This window comes from Pelophylax lessonae (assembly GCF_965119305.1).
Source record: "Pelophylax lessonae genome assembly, chromosome: 4".
Lineage (NCBI taxonomy): Eukaryota > Metazoa > Chordata > Amphibia > Anura > Ranidae > Pelophylax > Pelophylax lessonae.
The window spans coordinates 128880928-128894584 of NC_138771.1; the positions used below are offsets into that span (position 1 = coordinate 128880928).

A 13657-nucleotide genomic window follows, 5' to 3' on the forward strand; every position below is an offset into this window, starting at 1 on the left:
GGTAGGAAGGGGTTAACCCTATGGTTGATCAATAGGTTAAATGTGAGCCTAGGGGAGTGATTCTAACTGTGGGGGGTGTGACTTGTGAAATGGCCAAATTCACTGCCACTGATTCCACCATAGAATCAGTGCCTGTATTATTCAGAATATTCTGTATTCTAGAGACATCAGTGATCCTATATAGAAGGATCACATGAGCTGAGCTCTGTGATCATTTCAAGGAGAAGAGCGGTCGGCTGTGTTTACAACAGCCGACCGTCCTTCTCCCTCAGTGGGGAGCGATTGTGGGTGTCAGGCGGCAATTGGAGCTGCCTAACCCGTGCATCGGCTTCCCCGCTGCTGAGTGGGGGCGGGAGCGCGCCGCTGACGGTGCGCACTCACCCCCTAGCTTTCCGCGTGCGACTGGCGTAGACCTACGTCGGTTTGCGCAGGAGAGCCACCCTGCCGCAGTAAATAGGCGGCGGGTGGTCGGGAAATGGTTAAATAGAGTCCCTGCCTGTTTGCCTTCTGTTTTTGGGAAGGGCCTCTGTGCACATGTTTTATGTGACATTTTAGTTGGTATGTTTGCAGTCATAGAAATCTGCATGCAAAGTACATCAATTCTAAGAATTCAAAGTGTCTTTTAATTACAAAATGATGTGTGTTCAACAGCCATTGTCATGTGTCTTATATAAGTAATGAATAGAATAGCACTTTGACTGCATTGTTTTAATTTGCGATGAATTCCTTACATTACTGATTTCCGTATGTACATGCACGTATACCATGTCATTGTTTGCTTAGTTTGATTTCCAACACCCTTCACAGAATTGCAGCGAGGGAACGAATGTAGATAATGCAGCACAGAGCAAACAAAGAACCCTGAAGTCTGTAAAGCACACATTATCAGATGTATGTGAAGGAAAGGCTAAGAAATCCTGTAATATCTGATACACAGTGGGTATTGCTGTAGCACACTCCTAGCTGTCAGCCTTGTTATACAGGAGAAATGCATACTACGCACTTCTTGAAGTAAAAATAAATACATTTTGTGTAAAAGGCTTGAATCACATTTATTATTCGTGCAAACTTATAGTGTCTCTATAGTTATACTCTATTATTATGGTTTCTTTCAGGGTCATTCACCCTATCGTATATCAGTTCCAGGAGAATTAAGCCTTACCCTCAGCGTCCCATTGGCGAGTTCTAGAAGCAGATATTGGCTTGTTCCAGTTGCAAGGAAGAGGAGACCAGAATTCTGAGAGGAGACAAAAGTCACAAGAAGGTTGGCATCCGCTGTTCTTCCGATGGCAGGGTCTGTTGTGCTGTGCTGTCCTGTAGAGGTGAAGGAAAGTGCAGCAAATTAGGGGTTGTGAGCGCACTCCACCTCAACAAACATACAATGTTAAGATGTCTTTAACCACTTCTGGACCGGAAGGATTTACCCCCTTACAGCAGAGTTCCGGCCAAAAAAGCATTACATTAGATTTTGTGCTATCCGCTTCCTTATTGTCACCTGAAAAAGAATTGGATATTCCCGAATTTTTTTTTTTTTTTTTTACTTACCTTGCTTCAGAAGATAATATACTCACCTTTCCTTCCACTTCCACCTTCTGTGGCCGCGGCCCGCGCCGTCACTTCCTGTCCTGCAATGCGTCCTGGGAGCTCTTACTCATCACTCCCAGGAGGCAGTGGGCAGTGATCTAGGCGCCCGGGCTCCTCTCACAGCTTGCACAATGAGCTAGAACCAGGAAGCAGGGCATACATTTGCATACTGCGGCTTCGGGTGACCAGGACAAAGATGGCGGCGCTCAGCAAACTTTTTATAAAGTAAGATTTTATGATTGCCAGTCAATTATTAAACTGTCTAAAACCGGATTAGCGGATGTATGAAGGGCGGTGGATCACTGTTTGGGAAGTATTTATAAAAAAAAAAACGATTCTGTGGCCGGAACTCCGCTTTAATGACCAGGCCATTTTTTTGCGATTCAGCACTGCGTTACTTTAACTGACAATTGCGCGGTCGTGCGACGCTGTACCCTAATAAAATTTATGTCCTTTTTTTTCCCCATAAATAGATTTTTCTTTTGGTGGTATTTGATCAACCATGCGATTTTTATTTTTTGCGCTATAAACAAAAAAAGAGCGACAATTTCTGCTATATAACATTCCCCAAAATTTGTTTTAAAAAATCAAATTTTTTCAATATTTTAGGCCAATTTGTATTCTGCTACATATTTTTTGGGGGGAAAAATCGCAATAAGCACATTTTGATTGGTTTGCACAAAAGTTATTGCGTTTACAAACTAGGGGAAAGATTTATGTCATTTTAAATCATTTATTATTTTATTTTTACTAGTAACAGCAGCGATCTGTGATTTTTAGCAGGACTGCGACACTACGGCGGACAGATCGGACCCCTAACTGACATTTCTGACATTAGTGGGGGAACCAGTGTCATTACTACAGTAATCAGTGCTAGAAATATGCACTGTTACTGTAATAATGACACTGACAGGGAAGGGGTTAACCCAGGGGTGATCAAAGGGTTAAGTGTGAGCTGAAGGGAGTGTTTTCTAACTTTATGGGGGATGGACTTGTGGAATCAACACAGAGACCTGTGATCCTATATAGAAGGATCACAGGCTCTCTGTGTTCATTCCAGAGAGAACAACGGTCTGCCGTGTTTACAACAGCAGATCGTCGTTCTCTCTGTGGGGAGTGATCTCGGGTGCCCAGCGGCAATCACGGCCACCGGTCCCATGACTCAGCTTCCCCGCTTCCCAATGGGGGGCGTGCGCGCCCCTCCGGCTGTGCACGCGCTCCCCCAGGAGCGAACCCCCGTACAAGTACGGCGGTTTCTCACAGCCGAGCCAGCCTACCGCAGTATAACTGCGGCGGGCGGTGGGCAAATGGTTAAAATGTAGCTATGGTCAAACTATAAAACCATATATTCATTTCAACATTGTATTTCAATTATTTCTAGACTACTCCAGACAGCAGGCAGGCAGAACTCGTAACATGAAGGGAGATTTTTAATGAAAGCTTATATTGGATCGTCAAGAATAACTATTGTTTGTATTCTTATTACAATGCTGATGTTATAAAAGAAAAGTGTATGCTGTAATCATAGATTTCCTTTACTTCTCAGAAATTTACCAGGACCAACATATACATGCTTCTGAGTTTAAAGCTAAGCTTCAAGCAAGAAACAAACTTCCTCCCATCCCTCTCCTCCCTTTACCTGCTACACAATTGCAGATATCTTTTTATTAAAAGAAAATGTAAATACCTTTTTATTTCTTTAATAATCGCATTACTTTATTTCTTGCCTAAGTGTGGATAACTTAGGCTGGGCACCCGCTGCCTCCAGCAACGTCTGTATCACACATCCCTGGAGGCAGTGTTGCAAGGGTTCAGCATGAGATCTTGCACATGTGCAGACATGCAACGGGTCTCTGCCAGGTCCCACATACCTGGTAGAGACCAGTGGCACATATATGCCTGGGCAGACAAATGTACAGGTCTTTGCCAGATATATGAGACCTGGCAGAGCCATATGGCATGTCTGCTCATGCACAGGATCTCATTTCAAGATGGCAGCAGAGTGGCACTAAGGGAACTTCGGCTAAAAGAAGGACAACAGCAGACTCCATGGTTTAGTAAATAATTAAATAAACATTTTTAATTTTCATACAGAGGCAATTGTTATAGTGTTGGAATTTGGTATAGCTAGGTAGGAGATGATTTTCCTCTTTAACCGCTTGCTGACCGCCGCACGACTATTTACTGCGGCAGTCAGCCCAGTACAGGCAAAGCGACGTAGGGCTACGTCGCTCGCCCAGGAGCCTCTAGGGCGTGAGCGTGTGCCGCCGGAGCCGTGCTCCCGCCCCCCTCTTTCCCAGCCTTCTCCGCACAAGTGACCGGCGGCTCCGATGTCCGCCGGTCAATGGCGATCTCCTGCTGGAGAGGGAGAAAAGCAGGCTTCTAATGTAAACAAAGCCGCCTGTCATTCTCCCTGGTGTAACAGCAGAGATCATACGATCCTGCTATGTAGGATCGTATGTCTCTGTGGTTACATCAGAAGCCACGCCCCCCCACAGTTAGAAACACGCCCCTAGGGATACATTTAACCCACTGATCACCGGAAAAAAGTTAACCCCTTCCCTGCCAGTGTCATTTTTACAGTAACAGTGCATATATACAGCATAGCACTGATTACTGTAGTAATGTCACTGGTACCCCCAAAAGTGTCAAAAATGTCAGTCAAGGGTCCGATCTGTCCGCCACAATGTTGCAGTCCCGCAAAAAAAATTGTAGATCCCAGCCATTACTAGTTAAAAAAAAAAAACAATAAAAATGACATAAATCTTTCCCTTAGTTAGTAAACGCAATAACTTTTGCGCAAACCAATCAAAATAGGCTTATTGTGATTTTTTTCCCCAAAAATAGGTAGCGGAAAACAAATTGGCCTAAAATGTTAAAAAATTTTGATTTTTACATTTTTTGGGGGGAATGTGAAAAATATTGTTATTTTTTCAAAATTGACGCTCTTTTTTTGTTTATAGCGCAAAAAGTAAAAATTGCAAAGGTGATCAAATACCACCAAAAGAAAGCTCCGTTTGTGGGAAAAAAAAAGGATGTCAATTTAATTTGGGTACGGCATCGCACGACCGCGCAATTGTCCGTTAAAGTCACACAGTGCCGAATCGCAAAATAGGCCCTGGTCTTTAAGCAGGAAAATCCTCCGGGGCTTAAGTGGTTAAATGAGAAAAAGATCCACATCTTAACTGCTGTCATGCCTTTATATTAATAATTGTAGCCTACAATAATTAAACATTTAAATACAAGTCTTCTGTCTAAAACCTTTAATACAGTTTACAACGCTGTTATCACTCCTTCACAACAACTTTGCCATCTAGGGGTCTTGTTTAATTCTGCTTTCATATACTCCCCCTCCCTTCCCCAACCATAGCTTTGCAAAATTTGGTCTCTTAAATCAGAAAATAGCCTTTTACATCTGCTCTTACCTTACTGCTGAAACTAATAAAATATTAATCTATGCCCTGGTCATGCTCAGACTCATTTTCTTTACCAATCACTTCACTAACATGTCTTCTCTCAATTTCTGCTCTGGCTCCTTCAAGGACTAAATTCTAGCTCGTAATCCTTTGTTGTACTGGCTAGCTGTAAAAAACCCTTGCCCTTGAATATACTCTAATGCAGGTGCTTAACATACTGTTAAGTATGTCCTACTCCTGTCCTGACATCCTTTCACTCCCCACGCTAGTATTTCCCACCTTTGGAGGACACACTGCATAATCTAGAATGTTTTCCCAGCTTTCAGCTTTTAACTCCCTGAAAAACATGTCTTTGTGAAGGTCTGTTAGCCTCATCACTTTGCACTCTCTTCAGTTGTGTGCAATTCTCCAACAATTAAAAAATAGTTAGGTCATAGATGGGAGTTACTAGTGGTATGCCCACACCCCTAAATTGACAGAACAGACAAAGAAACCCTCTAGTGGGGACTTTGAAGGGCATAAACACTAAGATATTTGAGATAAAACATTCAAATTTTATTGTAAAAAATATATAATCAAGAACATATACAATCACATGTTGAATAAAAAATATAAAGATATATTTATAAAAAATATATAAAATATAAAGGTAAAGAAATCATAAGGCAGGAAGGACCAGCTATATATAACCCAGTTTATATTAGAAAGTTTATATGTACTCATTATCTGAGAATAGACTTTTCAGGAGGCATATTTAAATCTAAGTGCATAGGTGAAGAGCTTAGGGGAGACTGGGGAAGCAAGTATCACTAATGGATTCTGTAGAATAGGTAAAGGAAACAAAGACTCATAGGTCAAGGGTAAGCAGTAAGAGTATGATGATATGTCAACATTTAGCATGGGGAGGTCCAATTGTTGGAGAATTGGAATAGACAGAGAAACCCTCTAGTGGGACTTTGAAGGGCATAAACACTAAGATATTTGAGATAAAAAAATTCAAATTTTATTGTACAAAATATATAACCAAGAAAATATACAATCACATGTTGAATAAAAAATTGGTTGCGACCAACAGAGACATGAACATGACTGTATTGGGACACTAAGGACCCTATTGACTTGCAGAGACCCAATGCGTTTCGATGAGTACATATAAACTTTCTAATATATACTGGGTTATATATAGCTGGTCCTTCCTACCTTAGGATTTCTTTACCTTTATATCATTCCCTGTTGGCTATTTCAGAATATGGGGGTCATATAAACTATTCTTTATGTTACCATCTCATTAAATAAAATAAATAAACTGGAAATGAATTGTACTATTCTTGTTATATCCTCACCTTTATCTTATACAGTATATTTACCTTTTCTTCTGTAATCTAAATATCACAAGGCTGGTCGGGATGCTTTCCACTGCAATTACTCATTCGAATTGATTTTCAGAATCAATAAACCATTTTCTATTCAAAATGCCTGTTTTTGGCAGTGGGAATAATATTTTATTTCACTTTCTCTTTAAGTAAAAAAAATGGTGGGTCAATAAAATATAAGTGTAGTTTTGTGCAGCAATCTCACACTAAGATTACCCTTAAATGGGCAGATATTTTTCTGAAAATGATGAGCAAGGAGATATCTGCCTGTCCTTAAATTAACGGACTAATTGGGGCTGCAGTACACCATATAAAGAGGTATTTCCATCCAGTGAGCAGAGGCGGCTCTTTAATTAGGCAAATTAGGCGGTCGCCTAAGGCCTCACGCTCACAGGGGCCTCGCGGCCGCCTTATTTGCCTAGTAAAGAGCCGCCTCTGAGGGTGGCAGCAGGGATCTCCAGCCACCAGCACAGTCCCGAGTCCGGGCCGGTCTGTAAGTGATACAATCCGCCGCGATACGGAGCTGTCATCAGGACCAGCTCACCGGGGGATGGGAGATCACTGACAGCTCCGGATCACAGCCAAATAGAGCCGCTGCGCTGACAGTTCCCCTCCCACACTTACCACAAACAGGAGAGGAGAGAGAGCTGATTTTGCTCCTCCTCCTCCCACCCTCTCCTCCTGTGCTTGCCCCACCCACAATCCCTGACAGTTTTCTACCTCAGAGAAGATGGTGTGTGGGCGGGAAGTTTTAAGACCAGCAACCAGAAAAGGAAAGATGGAGCCTGTGGATCCATCCATCCACTCTCTCCCTCCTGTTTTCTGCCTCCCAGTGAGTACCCTGATGTAAGGGGCACCCTTTCTTCCTTCATCTCTCTCTCTATTCCTTTCTCGCCCCATCAATTTCTCTTTCTTTCTCTCTTTATTCCTCTTTCTCTCTCCATTCCTTTCTTTCTCTCTTTAATCATTTCTTTCTCCCCCCCCTTCTTTCCCTCATGCAAGCACAAATCCTTCTCCTTTTTTATCCCTTTACACCCCAGGATCCCCCAGTTTCACTCCCGTTCTCCTCTACCCATCCCTCATCTCCTTTCTACTCTTTTTACCCCCTCCTCCTTCTCCCCTACCCCATGGTTCCCAGTTCCATCCTTACCCTCATTTTTTTAGGTGCTAAGGAAGAAACCTGAGGCGGAACATCTTATTACTGCTGCTGCTTGTGTGGGTGGGATGTGTACTGCACCAATCCCTGCTGACTCTTCTCTCCTATTCATTCCATGTGATTGCCACAGTACACATTCCACCCATACAAGCAGCATCAGTAATAAGATGCTTGGCCTCTGGGTTCTTCCTTAACCCCTGCAAATGGGGTGAGTGGGGCCTCATGTGTAAATTTTGCCTAAGGCCTCACAAAGCCTAGAGCCACCTCTGCCAGTGAGGACACCAGTTTGAAGAGTTCTCTGCTTACTTCAGGTTGTATCTCTATAATAGGAGGTGACAAGTTTTTAACCTTTCTCCACTGTATCCAAGGCTGAAAAAAAATAATTTTAGCTGGAATTTTACTTTAAGTCAATGACCAGGAGCTTACAGATTCCAATAGACTGTGCTTTATAACTTTAGTTTCTCCTAAAAATTGAACAGTTATGCTTAGCAATGTGAACAGCAATTATAGTAATGTTTTTTAATATCTTATAGAATTGTGGCTCTACACTAAGGTTTATTAATAACAATATAAAATTATAGGGTAGTAGAAGCACGTACAGTATATTTAGTAGTGTATTGTAGGCAGCTGCCATTTTTCTTGTAAGCTTTGCAAACACTGACCAGAATAGAAATGTTAGCACTAAATACATTTTGTAAACCAAGTCTTGCTTCCAGGGTGGAAGGCCTAGACAGTAGGGATGAAGAGGAAGGTTGCAAGGGTCACATGCAGACTTTGAACTGTCAGTTGGTCTTTGCAAGTAAATCATCTGCTTTTAGTAAAGGTCAAATACATATTCTCATTTTCATCACTATAGCTCACCTCTGTCTACAATTCACCTGTGCTGTACATCTTTCATATCTGCCCATTTTTTAATAATTTAATTGTAAAGCTCAGTGGACATATTTGTGTTTATACAGTCTTTGTGTTATAGGTCTGGAGACATGCTTGGCCAGTCCATCACCTTTGTCCTCGGCTTCTTTAGCAAGGCAGTGGTCATCTTGGAGGTATGTTTGGGGTCGTTATCATGTTGGAATACTGCACTGCAGTCCAGTCCCTGAAGGGAAGGGATCATGCTCTGCTTCAGTATGTCACAGTACATGTTGGCATTCATGGTTCCCTCAATAAACTGTGACTCCCCAGTGCTGGCAGCACTCATGCAGCCCCAGACCATGATACTCCCACCACCATGCTTGACTGTAGGCAAGACATACTTGTCTTTGTACTCCTCACCTGGTTGCCGTCACAAAAACTTGACACCATCTGAACCAAATAAGTTTATCCTGGTCTCATCAGACCACAGGATATGGTTCCAGTAATCCAATAATAATAGTCCTTAGTCTGCTTGTCTTCAGCAAACTGATAGCTTTCTTGTGCATCATCTTTAGAAGAGGCTTCCTTCTGGGATGACAGCCATGCAGACCAATTTAATGCAGTGTGTGGCTTATGGTCTGAGCACTGACAGGCTGACCCCCCACCCCTTCAACCTATGCAGCAATGCTGGCAGCACTCATACGTTTATTTTCCAAAGACAACCTCTGGATATGACGCTGAGCACGTGCACTCAACAGCTTTGGTCGACCATGACGAGGCCTGTTCTAAGTGGAACCTGTCCTGTTAAACTGCTGTATGGTTTTGGCCACCGTGCTGCAGCCAAGCCAGTACAGCTGCCATGTTGAACTTCCAGTGACCAGTATGAGAGAGTGACAGTGATAACACCAAATTTAACACACCTGCCCCCCATTCACACCTGAAACCTTGTAACACTGAGTCACATGACACCAGGGAGGGAAAATGGCTAATTGGGCCCAATTTGGACATTTTCGCTTAGGGTGTACTCACTTTTGTTGCCAGCGGTTTAGACAGTAATGGCTGTGTGTTGCGTTATTTTAAAGGGGACAGCAAATTTATGCTGTTATACCAGCTGTATACTCACTACTTTACATTGTAGGAAAGTGTAATTTCTTCAGTGTTATCACATGAAAAGATGTAATAAAATATTTACCAAAATGTGAGGGGTGTACAACTTTTGTCATGTTTAATTGCCTTGTATTCTGACTGAACAGGTTTTTATTTTCAAATTATAAATGCCATCTGTGTACCCATAGAGAAAACTTTCTTCTCTACCTGTTCTGTCTGACTCCTTACATGGAGGAAATCTCTGTATCAAGTCCACGGACAGCAATAAAATTCTGACATAGACTGTAGGCCTAAAAAAATGTTCCTTTATATTTGTTTAGGGGTTTATTACCCTTGTTTCCTATCCCAACTCCTCTCACCAAGACTAGAAGTAAAAGCAAATCTCCCTTATGGGTATACAGACAGGAAAAAACCCTAGAGGTTCTAAACCTTCCTCACTCACAAGTAAATGTGTTTCTTTAATCGTTTATCCCTATTTCATGGGGGGTATTAGGATAAAGTCCAAATGTATACACCAATTAAAAGCTTCTAGAGATTCTAACCCCAAAAATGTTTTAGCTGGAGTAGGGCTTTAATAAAAAATAAAAAAGAACAACAGAGCTGGTAATAGACACGGGGTGAGTTTCACAAAACATTGCCAATTTTGGTGATCTAGCATCTATGGGCACCATCAGACTAAGGCAGACACTGCTAGCACAGGGGAATTACCAACCCTTGTTGGATTTTTTTTTTTCATTGTTTCCGCCAAGATGAGGTGGTACCAAAGGTGTCTGCCAGTCACTTTCAATCCTGTACTGTATATGTTGCATAAAAATGTATTTTAGTGTCAGGACAAATAATAATAAGGGTGCCAGCTTTACGAACCATTTGGGTTTCTGTTATTTTTTTCCAGCACATTAGAATAGGAATGCTAATTTAGGTTATTTAGTGCAAGCGTCCTTTTCTATAGTTTTCAAAATAATTAGGAGCCCTTTGGTAAGCCAACATGACTAATGAGAGAGAGCATTATTAATGCCAGTAGAATGAAAAGTACACATTTGCTTGCAACTACCCATTTTAAGACATATGTCTATACATCTTAAGTTTAATTATTTGTTTATTAGAATTTTTCCCATGGAATATATGTGGCATTAATAAAATACATTTCATAAACAACGGGGGGTAGATATATATATAAGGCGCTGTGTTTCCATTCCACTGAACAACACAATTCTTTTCTCTTTCCAAAGCAGACGTGATCACATATGCAAAGTGGAATGACTATTCTATTTATAAAGGATGGTATATTCTGTAAATGAGACTGAAAATTCTGTTAAGCCAATACGGTATAATACCTTTCCCTGAATTTGATCTTAAAAATTAAATTCAGACATTCAGCTGACATTCTTTCATGTTGCAAATTATCTAATTAAAGGAGATGTCCTCTTTCAGACTATCATTCTTTGCTGTCTGTAAGATGTTGCCATAAGGATTTTTTAAATTAACTTTATCACTTTGCATTAGTTTCGCTGGCGCATTACTTGAAATTGCTACTCAGTCTGCATAAATTTAACCCTTTTTCACAAAAAAAGATGAAAAAATTGCAGAAATATTAACTGCTGAAAATGTCTGTGGTGAGTATTTTTCATTTGTTACTTATTCCAGTCTAGTACATCTTTTACATACGAGTGAATTTGCTAAAACTGTAATTGGTTTGTGTTCTTTTCAAACACCAAGCCAACACTCAAGGAAATCTCACAATCCATTTTTTCCTCAACCCCACTGGGAGCTTTTGTTCACTAGAGTGCATCACTTGGCCAAAGTCAGTTCTTTTTTTCTTACAGTAACAAACAATTTTTTGACATTTAACATTTAGGGAACTAGTGGGCGTTTTACAGAAATGTGTGTCGTTCTGCACCTGCACAACAAAAATCTAAAATCAGATAATAGTAACCTTTAACCAATATTAAATGCATGAATTCAGAAAATGTATCTACAGAACAAGTATGCAAGGGCTATAATTTTTCCAGTTGGAACTCCAGTTACACTTTCTTAAAAGTTAGATAAAGCGGGGAAAGGTTACAACAGAGGTCAGTGTTGCTTGTGTCGATGTTGGGGAGGTCTATACAAACTGCCTCTCATAGTGACAGTTGTCACCTAGATAGAAAGTGAAGGGGAATGTAAAATGGGACAACTATCACTGAAATAGAAAGCAAAGAGAGATCTACTAGTAGGGGCACCTGTTTGGAAGACTTATCACAAAGGTAGAATTTCCCTTCTGTTCCAGTTGAGACAGAAAGTGAGGAAACCACTTGCCAGCAGTAATAAATACCAGTCAGAGATTATAATTTTTCTCCTGTATAATCTTATTATATTATACCAGTTCTAGGGACAGCATCCCATATCCACATCCTAAATATATATCGAATTCAGTCATAAAAGTGGAAAAAATGACCCCTACATACAGGAACAGGACTTTCTAGAATATGGGGTTGCCATTTGAGACAAGCTCATACACGGTGTAACGTATAAAAAGAAGAAATTCTATTGTACAACCACGGTTTTAAAATCTCTGATTAAATATAAAATCATGAATACAAAACAACAGCATAGAGGCTTGATGTGTATGTATTTCCAGTACATGTATTGACAGCTTCAATATTGACAATTAAAGGTCCAACACGTTTCGCAGAACACTTTCTCTGCTTCTCCAGGGAACTTTAGCATACATCAACTTTGTCACAGTATAGCCATTAAACCCTCCAGATGCATACGGTAGGACCCGGGTTCTTTAGGTGTCCAATTATTGTCTGTGATCACCCAGCATCTCCACCACTGCCCTCACCTCCCTATATTAACTTTTATGTAGCTGCCAGAGGAGGAGTCTGGGGTAATACTATAGAGCAGCTTTTCTCAACCTTTTCAACACAGAGGAACCCTTGAAATAATTTTCAGGTCTCAGGGAACCCCTGCTAAAAATTTCTATATTTACAACTCATGATACATTAGTGTGGTGGCCAGTGGGATGAATGCTCCTTACACTTGTGGACACTGGGAAGAATAACCTTCTTCCAGATAGCTAAAAGATCAATGGTGTCAGGGGAACTTATCTGAGAGACAGAAATTGCTCTTTGCTCTAGGAACCCCTAGCAACCTCTGTAGGAACCCTGGTTGAGAAACACTGCTATAGAGTTTCAAATGAGTGACAGGTCTGAGTCTGTTGGGGCTGCTGACATCCAAGATGGTGGCGCCCAGCAGCAGTCTCAGTGCTTTTGGATGTCTATACAAGAGAGGCTTCTACAATTATTTGTAATGCATCAAATACATTAAATGCACATATAGTCTTATATATATATATATATATATATATATATTTTTATGAATGGGCTAGCAACAAGGTCTCTTTAAAAACATAGTATGAATGTGGTAAGACCATATCACTGTTTTTGAACTAGGTCCTTTATTGTTGGTCAATCAAATGAAGCCAGCTTAAAGTGGTTGTAGAGGCTAACGTTTTTTTTACTTTAATGCATTCTCTGCATTAAAGTGTTTGTTACTAGGGATGATCGAACAGTTCGGGTCGACCATCGGTTCGACCAGAAAATTGGCTGTTCGAGGTTCGGCCGAATCCCGAACTGTTTGCTGAAAAAGTTCGGAATTCAGCAACCAGAACCGACCAAAATGCAATGGTTCAGGAAATGGGCTTTAAAAGCCTGTGATTGGACCAGAACCATCAGTAAAAGCCAATTGAGGGGGCAGGAGAATGCTAGGAATGTGATTGGAGTGACTAGGGGGTCCATAGGCCAATCATTAGTGAATATGCCCCCCAGTATATAAGATAGCCCCCGCCAAATTCCTAGCATTGTTATACAGGGACATGGAAGAGAGTGGAAGCAGTTCTGTGACTTCTGCTACAAAGTGTCATTTAGCAATTTTTAGTGTGAGGAAAGGGATATCTAGTGTAGTTAGGGTGCTATTTTCCACTAGAGTTAGCTTTAATAATTTAGTTTCTGTAGGAAAAGTGTTAAGTGTAAGGGGACCGTAGTGTAGTGTAGGGTTAACTGACTGTGACTGCTTTGGCAGGGTGACAAAACCCTTCCATATCAGGGTGACCGCTATAGAGAAAAGATCGTTTCTCTTAGGTCACATTCAGTGCACTAATATGGTTTCTCGCCTGTGAGCATTCTTTT

General features: G+C 41.1%; 1 protein-coding gene across 1 annotated transcript in view; it reads right to left on the bottom strand.

Moving 5' to 3' along the window:
• CSPG4 (chondroitin sulfate proteoglycan 4) overlaps positions 1–13657 on the bottom strand; it is a 179741-nt gene that overhangs the window by 102040 nt on the left and 64044 nt on the right. Inside the window, exon 2 of the mRNA XM_082253192.1 lies at positions 1163–1314. Coding sequence (XP_082109318.1) covers positions 1163–1314 — 152 coding nt within the window. The remainder of the gene's footprint in view (positions 1–1162; positions 1315–13657) is intronic.